At 41.3% G+C, this 13,373-nt stretch overlaps 1 protein-coding gene across 1 annotated transcript in view; it reads right to left on the bottom strand.

Annotated features, from left to right (window-relative positions):
- Positions 1 to 1,975: 1,975 nt before the first annotated feature.
- The window catches only part of C2H9orf135 (chromosome 2 C9orf135 homolog), a 55,586-nt gene continuing 44,188 nt past the window's right edge, over positions 1,976 to 13,373 (bottom strand). Inside the window, exons 5-6 of the mRNA XM_040417089.1 lie at positions 11,997 to 12,057; positions 1,976 to 2,499 (exon numbers count right to left, since the gene is read on the bottom strand). Coding sequence (XP_040273023.1) covers positions 2,308 to 2,499; positions 11,997 to 12,057 — 253 coding nt within the window. The 3' untranslated portion in view covers positions 1,976 to 2,307. The remainder of the gene's footprint in view (positions 2,500 to 11,996; positions 12,058 to 13,373) is intronic.

Genomic DNA, 13,373 nt, shown 5'->3' on the forward strand with positions numbered 1-13,373 from the left:
CTAGTGACGTTACGACCATAGTTCAAGAGGCCTAGGAGCAACTCAGCCCCAATGAAGTGAATCGACCCCTGCTGATCTGATTCTGGTGACCTATCCAAAAGATAGATCATCAGTCATAAAAAAGGCGGATAACCCCTTTAAGAGGTTTTCCAGGAAGAGAAGAAAAAATAGCTACATAATGTCAAAAAGAAGACAATCACTTCCAAAGATTCCCTGTCAATGCCATTCCCTTATTGTTTTGCTGCTCTCTACCGCCCATCCTGGCTTGACATGCTGGAAACGATAAGAAAGGTCAATCAGTGGCCTTAGAGTTGACCCACCTCAGTGACTGGCTGAGTGGGTCTTTCGTGGCATTTCAGGTGTGTCAAGCTACGGCAGGTCATGGAGAGCAGCAAAGAGCAGTTTCTCTCAATGTGAACTGTAAAATTTCTCAGCATAGGGACATTTATCATACGTGGCATACTCATATTGTGAGCATACCCCAATGTCTAAACAGCATGCCCCCCACCCAATTTATAGACACAATGGGGGAGATTTTTCAAAACTGGTGTAAAGGAAAACTGGTTTAGTTACCCACAGCAACCAGTCAGATTCCACCTTTCATTTTCCAAAGAATCTCAGAAAAATGAAAGGTGGAATCTGATTGGTTGCTATGGGTTAATAAACCAGTTTTCCTTTACACCAGTTTTGATAAATCTCCCCCAATATCCACGAACTGTCAGCCCTCCCCCCCGTGTCCACCACATTTCTGCCTACATTGCTACTCCAAATTCTCTCAGCAGAGACATTATTAGGGGTAAAAGAAGAATGGGGGATTTAGCGAAGCAGGGTGTGAAAGATGTCTGTGTGGCAATCTTTGCAGAGGCGAATCATGGCTGGAAGAAGACATCATGATGGTTTGAGCCAGATGGAAAAGATGGGAAAATGACTCCAATCAGATAAGATGTTATCTGTGAGTTACTGGATTTAGCTGTTCATTTTGCCTTTGACTGCTTCTAATCAGTATTTTATTAATTTGTCCAGTCTGTACCGTGGTGATATTCTGCAGAGCACTTGTGAAGTATCTGATAACTTTATTCAGTCATGGTATGGTGGTGTTATTCAGCTACTGGATGATTATGATGTTATGCAGTCACGGTGCGGTGCTTTTATTAAGCCGCTGTGTGGTGCTGTTATGCAGTCATAGTATGGCTTTATTTAGTTACTGTATTTATTATTAGAGTTACCTATATATTCGGATACTGTATTTCCCAGTAGAGTACATGAGTTTTGTGAACCACAGTGCACACCACTAAACACCAGAATATGGCTATGCACTATGTGTAAATTACAAATAAGGATCAACAATAATTTTATTGTTGATCTTTCCCTTTGTGTGTAAGTTAGCTCCCCCTAATGGTGGCTGTAAGAAGGCTTAATTTCATTTTTTAACTTTATGAGATATACTATTAAATTTAGACAAAAAATATTATATATAAAAAACACACAAGGATAGGTACACTTTAAGCCCTACTATAACTTAGTGTGTTGGTGGGTTTAGTGTGAGGGACTCACCGTTCGCCATGCGGTGGCTGTAGTGCCGCCTGCACGGCTGCTCTAGGTGACGCCCCACATATTAGTTTTGATTGTTTTCGCTGCGGATGCAGTGACACAGTATTTACCCCTTATTCTTACAAAATAAGTTAATAAAGATTTATTATTTTGTTTTAGCGTCCCAAATTCACTTATATTTGTTCCATTGTGGTAAAGGACGCATACCCTATACACTCTATTTAGTTTTTTCTACTATAACTTAGGAACCTAAAACAGGCAACATACAGCAGTAGCACCATAGGGTAATTTTGTAGGCTTTTCAAAAATTTTTGCTATTCCCATTCAATGTATTAGCTAGTCTTTTTATGATCAGGAGAAAATAAAGTTCACGCTCTTTAGCACATCTCTAATTGCTATTTTTCTTTATAGGTAGCAGCTAGACCATGTTGACCCTGGGATCTCAAAAAGAGAAGATTTCACCAATACATCGTCCTATCCCTAAAAACATGGGCAACTCTAGGTGGATTAAGGGACAGACATTTTATTAGAATGAAAAGTTTTCGTATAATATTTATTTAGTAAGAATCACGTGACAGCTGAGGCTGAGTAGTTTCATCTTTACTAAATGACTGACATCTCTGTGCAAAATAAGTTAAAATACACTATCCAGGTAGTCATTTTCATATTTAGTTTCAATATTATAAAAAAGTTATAATTGAGACGTCTAAATCAATCTATAATGACATCATCTGAGCTCAAGAATATATTTTAGCTTCAAAGATGTGGTGTGATGGGGCAGGTTGGTTTGAAGACCTTATGTTTCACTTCTCTATTGGCATATATGGCGCTTTCATCTTGCCAGGTGTTCCTTCCATGTCTCCTGTAGTCCGCTGTGTCCGTAAATTGGGAATGGCATTTCTTGAAGGCAGAAGAATAGTCTGGAACTTCAGGAATTTTGTTTATATTCTGTTTTCAAAAGCAGAATCATAATTTATAGTACACATGGTGCAGGCTACTAAAATACATTATTAGTATTATAAAGCATAGTAAGGGAGATTACAGAAGATTGCAGGCTGCAGGTGGCCATACACATTAGTCTAAAGTTGATCAAATGGACAATTTCAATCAAAATCAACATTCGTAGGTTGAAATTTAACAATGAACAATTGTTTTAGCTGACCAATGACAGACCATTATAGTTCAAAAAGAAGTTGAGTGCGTTTAATATTTTTATCTCATAGTTGGATGAAAGATCTTTTGTTCAAAATCTTTCTTTAAAATAAAGTTTCCAGAAAGTCTTTCGTCTATCTCCTCGTTTCATTGAACATGTATGGGCAGTTTCATTGAACATGTATGGGCAGTTTCATTGAACATGTATGGGCAGTTTAAAAAACTGTAATGATCAATATGAACTAAAAGGTGTATGATTGTGTCTGTGAAAGGATCGCTTACCAGATGATTGTATGTTCAACTGCTGTTAAATCATCAACCAACGTTTATCTAATGTGTATGGCCACCTTTAGAGATTGAAACGTGTTGGTTCCAAACTCTCCACTCACATTATTCCTCTACTGTTGTGTGGTGTTCTGCTTTGTTATATGTTAAGCCCACACAGATCTAAGGAACATTCTGGAAAACTTATGAGAGCCTTGCCCACAATTAAAACAGACATCAAAAATCTAATACTCAAGTGGAGCTATACTTAGAAGTAGACTGTTGGACTGTATAAACATTTTTTATGCTAAATCTTAACTTTTCTCCTATAATAATTTATGGTTGTTGCATGAAAGTGTAAAGGTAGATTTAAACTTCAAGGGTATGTACACACAAACACACACAAAATCAGTTGTGGAATCGATAAAATTTGCTGTGAAATGTGAGCGTTTTATACTTGATCATAAATTTTGTTTTCGTTCTATGAATTATAAAGGGTGAAATCTGCAATATAAATTGACATGTTTTAAAATCTGCACAATTTCCAAGCACATTTCATTCCACAGTGTGTAAATGAAATCTGTCAAAATCTCATCCACTTTGCTGCTACTTTATGCTACGAATATTTCGCCCACATATCCAGAAGAAAATCGGCAGCCTATCCGCCACACTTGAACATACCCTAAGGATGTTGGTATATTATTTTATTAACCCCCATAAAATACATTGGTTCTAAGGTAACAATAACATAGCAAGACATATGTACTTTAAAAAGTAGCATTAACCCCTTCAAGCGACAGCCAGTTTGGATCAAATGCCGGAGCCCCATTTTTCAAATCTTAAATGTGCCAGTTTATCTGGTAATAACTTTGGAACGCTTTTACTTATCCAAGCCATTCTGAGATTGTTATCTTGTGAGACATCATACTTCATGTAAGTGGTGAATTTGAGTTGATACGTTTTACCTTTATGCATAAAAAAATCCCAAATTTTCAGAAAATTTGCTATTTTCAAAATCAGAATTTCTCTGTTTTTAAGAGAGATCGTGATACTTCATAAAATATTTATTACTTTACATTCCCCATATGTCTACTTTATGTTGGCCTTATTTTGTAAATGTCATTTTATTTTTTTAGGAAGTTAGAAAGCTTAGAAATTTAGAAGCAAATTTTAAAATTTAAGGAAAACCCACTTTTTTAAGGACCCGTATAGTTATGGAGTCACTTTGTGGGGCTTGCATAGTAGAAACCCCCGATAAATGACACCATTTTAAAAACTACACGCTATTCTAGTCCGTTCTGTGGACAAGGATAGGACATTTCTATAAACATGAAAAAAGTGGAGGCATGAACGCGACCGGTGTCCGCGTTTTGCGGAACTGTGGTTTGCATACCGCAAAACACATACGGTTGCATGCATGGGGCCTAAACAGCATGTGTGTCAGAAAACTGGTGCACATTACACCGGAACTCTACACCAGCTCCCTTGCTGGAACAGATTTTGTTTTCTAGTGCATGTAACTCCCAACGATACACCAGAAGTATTACCTCTTTTATTGTATATTATCTTCTTTCTATTCTATTATTTCTATTTCATAAATGCGATGACAAGTTTAGTCCCAAAGTATTGAGAAGTTAAAGGGATTGTCTCGTTTCCAATAATGATTGATGACCCATCTTCACTATAGGTCATCAATATCAGACTGGCAGGGGGGCCACTCCCAGCACCCCTGACGATTAGCTGTTTGAAGAGAACGCAGAGCTGGTATGAGCAAAGCATTCTCTTCACTGTTTACTTGCTCGCCATCAACATTGCAGTGGTAATCAGGCGTATCCATTTGAACGGTACAGAACAATTGTAGTTACACCCCAACCCATTCAAGTGAACGGGACAGAGGAGCTATAATTAACACTGCTCGCTGCCAGCAGGTAAACACTGAAGAGAATGCAGATCTCATACCAGGGCTTCTGAAATAGCTAATTGACGGGGGTGCCGGGAGTAGAACTCCGGCCGATCTGATATTTATGACCTATCCTGAAGATAGTTCATCAATATCGGAAACTGGACAACCCCCTTCAAATATATTTCAAAGTTTACTGAACGTGGCTGATGTATTTGCTGAGATCTATCAGCTCTAGATGCATTTCTCCAGTGTATCTTTCTACAGCCTGTGCTACATACAAATGATGAATATACTGTATATAAGTTAGCAGGGGCAATCATCAACCATCCTTGTATACATGCTTCATAGTAATTCATAGCAGCTCCCATAATCGCGACCCTATTATTAAGATATACGGTTGACTGTTCCGTCAATACAGAATAATCTTGGTTAGACTGCTTGGTACAGAATACTTACCCAGAGAGCATGGAGTGAAGAATATTTTATTAGGATTATTTATAGTAGCTTTTCTAATGCGCTAAAATAGGAAATCTGATTCCAGCAGTTTGTGTGGCCGAGACAGCACAATCAGCCCTTGTGTGCGAACATCATGCATATACAAATAGTGCTGTGCTCTGAAGAGAAGATAACTGCCTGGATGCTGCCAGAAAATAAAATGAATAGCTATCTAGCTTCTTGTAATATTTTGACTGTGCACACAGCTCTTTTTATCGCAGATGTTTCTTCATTTTCCAGTCTGCTACTCCAGTTGTTCCTTAGCAGCTTCTAGTGGTGAAAAACATGGAACACTTAGGCCCCTTTCACACGAGCGAGTTTTCCGCACGGGTGCAATGCGTGACGTGAACGCATAGCACCCGCACTGAATCCGGACCCATTCGTTTCGATGGGTCTGTGTACATGAGCATGTTCTATATTCTGCATTTTTCACGCAGCCTTGGCCCCATAAAAGTGAATGGGGCTTCAGTGAAAAACGCCTTGCATCCGGAAGCAAGTGCGGATGCAATGCGTTTTTCACTGATGGTTGCTAGGAGATGTTGTTTGTAAACCTTCAGTTTTTTATCACGCGCGTGAAAAACGCATCAAAGCGCATTGCACCCACGCGGAAAAAAACTGAACAACTGAAAAACTGACTGAACTTGCTTGCAAAATGGTGAAAGTTTCACTGAATGCACCCTGAACGCATCCGGACCTAATTCGTCACGCTCGTGTGAAAGAAGCCTTAAAGAGAACCTGGCTCCGTTTATGGGAAAAGAGACAGTAAATCTTGCAATTTATACATTTAAACCTCTGCTCTTTCTAACTTAAGACCAACCCTGTGTACCGCTATCAGTGACTGACAGTTATCTATGTATACACACTTACTCAGAGAATGGTATCAATCACTGATAACACCTCTCCTGTGTACCGCTATCAGTGACTGACAGTTATCTATGTATATACACTAACACAGAGAATGCTCTCAATCACTGATAACACTTCCTCCGTGTACTACTATCAGTGACTGACAGTTATCTCTGTATACACACTTACACAGAGAATGCTATCAGTCACTGATAATACCTCCCCATGTACAACTATCAGTGACTGACAGCTATCTCTGTATACACACTTACACAGAGAATGCTATAAATCACTGATAACACCTCCACCGTGTACAACTATTAGTGACTAACAGTTACGTGTACCTCTGTATACAGACTTCACAAGGAATGCTATCAGTCATTTATGATATGGCCCCATGTACAATTAAGTCAGAAAAAGCTGAGATTTTAAATATATATTATGTATAAAATAAAGTTTTACTGAATCTTTTCTGACAAAACTATATATCAATTTGCTCAGCTTTTCCTTCTATATAACATGCTGCCTGCAGATTGCACTGAATTGCGTGGTGACAGGTTGTCAATAAAAATAACTTGTCCCGTTGAACATGGTGTCTCATTGGCAGGCAGCAAGTTATAGAGTAGGAGGAGCTGAACAGATTGTTAGATAGTTTATAGGAAATCATTCAGATAAAAGTGCATCTATCAGCAGATTTGTACCTATCAAAATGGCTGACCTGTTGCATGTGTGTTTGGCAGCTGAAGGCATCCGTGTTGGTCCCATGTTCATGTGTCCGAATTGCTGAGAAAAACTATGTTTTAATATATGAAAATACTGTATTTTTCGCTTTATAAGATGCACCTAATGATCAGACGCACCCCAGGTTTAAGAGTAGGGAAATAAAATAAAAAATATTTTTCATCAGACCTCATATCAGATCCTCAGATCAGACCCCCATAAATATCAGGACATCAGATCAGACCCCCATTAATATCAGGCCATCAAATTAGACCCCCATATCAGGACATCACATCTGACCCCCTTATCAGGACATCACATCTGACCCCCTTATCAGGACATCACATCAGCCCTTCATGTCAGAACCCCATCAGCCCTTCATGTCAGAACCCCATCAGCCCATAGTTAGACCCCCATTAGACCTCAGATCAGCCCACATAGTAAGACCCCCATCAGACCTTATATCAGCCCATAGTGAGACCCCCATAAGACCTCAGATCAGATTAAAATAAAAACCATCTCTTACCTATCCTGCGCCGCGGCTCCTCTCCACCTCCGGCAGATGTGACGCTCCCCTGTCTTCCCGGCCTGCGCTGCTCTGTCACCTGACTGCGTGTATAATGGAAGTGCTCACTAGTATTCGCTTTATAAAAACGCACGGCCATTTCCCCCCCACTTTTTTTTTGGGGGGGGGGGGGGGAGTGCGTCTTATAAAGCGAAAGATATGGGGACATTGTCGTTCCACCTAGAGACTCTGCCCTTTGATTGACAGGACCAGGCAGTGTAAATGTGATCACACCTGGCCCTGTCAAAGTGCAGAGGGCACAGAAGTTGCAGAGAAAGCAGAGCCTCTAGGAGTAATGCCAACGCCCCCGTTGCTCCTACAGGCTCATTTGCATATATTAAAATGTCATTCTTCTCAGCAATACAGGCACATACAGGGAGTGCAGAATTATTAGGCAAGTTGTATTTTTGAGGATTAATTTTATTATTGAACAACAACCATGTTCTCAATGAACCCAAAAAACTCATTAATATCAAAGCTGAATATTTTTGGAAGTAGTTTTTAGTTTGTTTTTAGTTTTAGCTATTTTAGGGGGATATCTGTGTGTGCAGGTGACTATTACTGTGCATAATTATTAGGCAACTTAACAAAAAACAAATATATACCCATTTCAATTATTTATTTTTACCAGTGAAACCAATATAACATCTCAACATTCACAAATATACATTTCTGACATTCAAAAACAAAACAAAAACAAATCAGTGACCAATATAGCCACCTTTCTTTGCAAGGACACTCAAAAGCCTGCCATCCATGGATTCTGTCAGTGTTTTGATCTGTTCACCATCAACATTGCATGCAGCAGCAACCACAGCCTCCCAGACACTGTTCAGAGAGGTGTACTGTTTTCCCTCCTTGTAAATCTCACATTTGATGATGGACCACAGGTTCTCAATGGGGTTCAGATCAGGTGAACAAGGAGGCCATGTCATTAGATTTTCTTCTTTTATACCCTTTCTTGCCAGCCACGCTGTGGAGTACTTGGACGCGTGTGATGGAGCATTGTCCTGCATGAAAATCATGTTTTTCTTGAAGGATGCAGACTTCTTCCTGTACCACTGCTTGAAGAAGGTGTCTTCCAGAAACTGGCAGTAGGACTGGGAGTTGAGCTTGACTCCATCCTCAACCCGAAAAGGCCCCACAAGCTCATCTTTGATGATACCAGCCCAAACCAGTACTCCACCTCCACCTTGCTGGCGTCTGAGTCGGACTGGAGCTCTCTGCCCTTTACCAATCCAGCCACGGGCCCATCCATCTGGCCCATCAAGACTCACTCTCATTTCATCAGTCCATAAAACCTTAGAAAAATCAGTCTTGAGATATTTCTTGGCCCAGTCTTGACATTTCAGCTTGTGTGTCTTGTTCAGTGGTGGTCGTCTTTCAGCCTTTCTTACCTTGGCCATGTCTCTGAGTATTGCATACCTTGTGCTTTTGGGCACTTCAGTGATGTTGCAGCTCTGAAATATGGCCAAACTGGTGGCAAGTGGCATCTTGGCAGCTGCACGCTTGACTTTTCTCAGTTCATGGGCAGTTATTTTGCGCCTTGGTTTTTCCACACGCTTCTTGCGACCCTGTTGACTATTTTGAATGAAACGCTTGATTGTTCGATGATCACGCTTCAAAAGCTTTGCAATTTTAAGAGTGCTGCATCCCTCTGCAAGATATCTCACTATTTTTGACTTTTCTGAGCCTGTCAAGTCCTTCTTTTGACCCATTTTGCCAAAGGAAAGGAAGTTGCGTAATAATTATGCACACCTTATATAGGGTGTTGATGTCATTAGACCACACCCCTTCTCATTACAGAGATGCACATCACTTAATATGCTTAATTGGTAGTAGGCTTTCGAGCCTATACAGCTTGGAGTAAGACAACATGCATAAAGAGGATGATGTGGTAAAAATACTCATTTGCCTAATAATTCTGCACGCAGTGTATGAACATGGGCCCAACACAGATGCCTTCAGCTGCCAAGTGCACATGTAACAGGTCAGCCAGTGTCATAGGTACAAGTCTGCAGACAGATGCCCTTTAACTTATTCATTTACATCTCTGCTTATTTCAGGTTTAGTAGTCAAGTGGGTTGTCCTAGTCACTGTATGACTGGGCATAGAGATAGCTATCAATTACTGAGTGAACCACCCACTGGACTCCTAGTCACAGAATGAGCAAAGATTTAAAAATATAAAGTACAAGTTTTGCCAATTCTTTTCCCATAAAACTATACAACAGCTTGGCTCAGCTCCTCCTGCTCTACAGAACATGCTGCCTTCAGATAGGACTGCATGTAAAACATGTCAGGTTCCCTTCACATCTACTGCAAACTATGTGCACTGATGTGGCCTTTCTGTCTGGATATAAGGTCAGTTTCATAATTTGTGTATTTAGATCAGTATATTGCAGATCTGGTCCAAAACACAGAAGTGGTACACACCCTTTCATAGTCATTTTTCACAGCGATTTTCATTCCTGTTTTTTGCTAACAACTACTTATTTAAAATACTGACCTGCCGTGTAATAATGTTCCCAGGGGCATAACTACCATCGTAGCAGCTGCTATGAGGCCTGCACCAGCAGAGGGCCCAGGGCCTGGACAACGGCCGGGCAGCGCAGGAGGACGGACCATTTTTTACATACAGGGTGGCAGCAGGGGCCCAGGGACTGACATATTACAGTCTGACTCCTTTATCCAGTACTGCGTTAGACAGAGGAAGAGCCTATTGATAACTGCAGGAGCCAGGTAGCAGTTAGGTGAGGCCCCCCTCCCCTTTTCGCCAAGGCCCCTATCAGTGAGGAGTCTTCATCCAGACAGGTAACATCTAATACATTATCTGTATTCACTGTATGTTATCTGTGGTGTTACATAGGACTGCAGGTAACTTCAGGTATCAGTAATTAATCAGAGAGTTATCACTGTGTTATGTGTAGTGTTACATAGGACTACAGGTGACATCTACTACATTATCTGTACTGAAAGAGTTATTACTGTTATCTGAGGAGTTGCATAGGACGGCAGGTAGCATCTGCTATCTGTACTCAAATTTATCACTGTGCTATCTGTGGTGTTACATAGGACTGCAGGTAACATCTACTGTCTGTACTCAGAGATATTACTATGTTATCCATGGTGTTACTTAGTGCTGCAGGTGACATCTGTACTCAGAGAATGATCACTGTGTTATCTGTGGTGTTACCTAGGACTGAAAGTAACGTTTCCCCTTTCTCTGTTTCCTCTACGTTGCTATGTCCCTCGACTTATCTTGGGGAGACCTGAAGTTCAGACCCTCATAATTAGTACTTGATGGCCTACATCAGGGATCAGCAACGTCCAGCAGTCCACCTATTCTGAAACTAAAACTCCTAGAATCCTCTTTTCACTGTGCATGCTGGGAGTTGTAGTTTCACAGCAGCTGGAGGGCTGAAGGTTGCTGATCCCTAGCCTACAATACTGATGTATAGCAGTGCACATTGTTTGGTGCAATGTTCGTGTGTTTGACTTGGGCTACATGGAGATCTTGTGCACGACCATGGATTGCAATGTAGCAGTGCAGCGATAGAAATGAATGGGGTCACCGCGCCACTTGCAGGTTCCACAACCCCAGAATTGCAACAAAAAAAAATCTAACCCGGATGTTGTTTTTAGTTTCAGATTTGTTATATGATTAAGTGTGGGGGGGGGGGGGGGGGGGGGGGTAGTATAGCAAGTGTGGGCGATCTTCACTAGCTGCAGGAATGGGGTTGGATTGGAGGATGGGGTTGTGGGGAAGTAGCTGAGGGCCTTCAAAAATTTGCTGTGGTGCCCAGTCATTTCTAGAATACTCCCCTGAGTGTTCCTATGCTAAAATTAGGGTTATTTAATGGGGATAAAACTGCACATTTCGTTCTCCTGGACATGTGGGGTTTTATGGTGTCCTAACTAAGTGACTGATTCTCTTAGCACAATGCTGGGTCACTTTCTTTAATTGACCCAGTCAATCTGCCAACATCTTGTATTGAAAAGCTCCAGCTGATAATGATGAGTCATGAATATTCATGAGCTCCTGACACTCCCCGCCCACCTGCTGCTGATTGACAGTTATTTTAAATATGAACCAGCAGCAGGTGGGCAGGGGAGTGGCTATAGCTCTGAATTAAATATAAATATATGACATCACGCTGGACTCAATGACATCACGCTGGACTCAAATCAGCTCATTAGCATGCGGCATCTTTGTGTGTATATTATGAGGTAACCATCTGTCACACCAGTGAATACATCTAAGGTACTTTTTAGTAGTTAATGATTGTATATAATTAGTTCGATTATAATCCACTATCCACATGACAGGTTCCCTTTAAGCCCTTCCTACAAAAACAGTAGATTGGTCCATTGCAGTGAGATTTTCCAACATGTCAGGAGGTCTCTCTCTGAAATATGCCGAGGTTCAGTAGACTCCTTGCTTACCCATTCCTGCATATAAATACTTGGAGAAGATTAATGAAAAGACAATGGTACTTACTGAAAATGTTGTATACTTAAAAGGGGTCTTATAATCAACACCATAAGTTGTATCCAGATGCCTAAAAGAGAAGCAGATTGAAATTCAGCTAGATAATTCACTGTAAGATGTCAGTGGTATGTGAAGGAAAGGGGTCTGATGGGAACAGTTCTGCAACGGAGTGGAGAATAAAAATGGCAGCTGACACAGGAGTTAATGGGGTTATCCGGGAATTACTATTGATGACGTATTCTCTGGATAGGTCATCAATATCAGATCGGCGGGAGTCCGACACCCGGGACCCCAGGCGATCAGCTGTTAGTAGAGGTTGGACGTTCCATGAGCGTTGCGCCATCTTACTAGGCCATGAGACGTCACCCTAAGTCAGTCACATGGCCTAGTTGCAGCTCAGCCCCATTCAGTCAATAGGGCTGAGCTACAATACCATGCACAACCGCTATACAATGTGCGGCACTGTGCTTATAAAACTGTCGGGAGCCAACAGCGCTCACCAGAGCTGATCGGCGGGGGTGCTGTAACTCGGACCCCCATCGATGTGATATTGACCATTATCTATTCCTGGATAACCCCTTTAAATGCAGAAACACAACTTAATTCGCTGTGAAAAACTATATCGGCAAATGTGGGACACAGTGGCGGCACTTGTTAGAATCTGTGCTGTGGCAGAGGGAGATTGCTTGTTCCAAACCCGCAGTCCATCAGTGTCTCTAGCTATAACAACAATTAAGACCTATCTCTAATGGTGGTTCTCACTTCGATCTGGAACTGGCAGCTTGTGACCTGCCTGACTCTCCACCACCTCTATGACCCAACTTCTTTTGTTAGGACCAACAGTTTCTTATCCAAGCAGGTCCTGACTGCTGATGCTTGAGCCTGCTCCCCAGGACCTACAACCCAAAAGCTGTGCTCAGCAGGATCACCAGGTGGTCTACTATCACAAAATTGCCCTCAATTCTTCCTCCCAGCTACTTATGTCCCTTTACTATCTAGTGGCCATAGTGTAACTCATCCTCATTATCAGTTTTAAAGACACAGCCTCCTGACATGACCCAAAAATATTTACAGCGCAATATGCAGAATATCAAGAACATTGGTGCAGACTGAGTAGCGTGGTAGCCTCCACACTGTAGTGACGTCTTGTGCTTGCACATGTGACTACTGAGGCCAGTGACTGGCAGCAGCAGTCACGAAACCCCATCACTGCCTGGTTTGGAATGACATGGGTTTGAACAAGTGATTGGTGCCTTTTTTTCCTTTGGGCACCAGCTTGGGCCAGTGCTTAAATCTGCTGCTAGGCTATACAACCCCTTTCAGTAGGAGAATATTTTACAGTGGATATCAACAGTTTTGGCCAGCTGGTTTTTGAATATGCTACAA

This window comes from Bufo bufo, chromosome 2 (assembly GCF_905171765.1).
Source record: "Bufo bufo chromosome 2, aBufBuf1.1, whole genome shotgun sequence".
NCBI classification, from domain to species: Eukaryota; Metazoa; Chordata; class Amphibia; order Anura; family Bufonidae; genus Bufo; species Bufo bufo.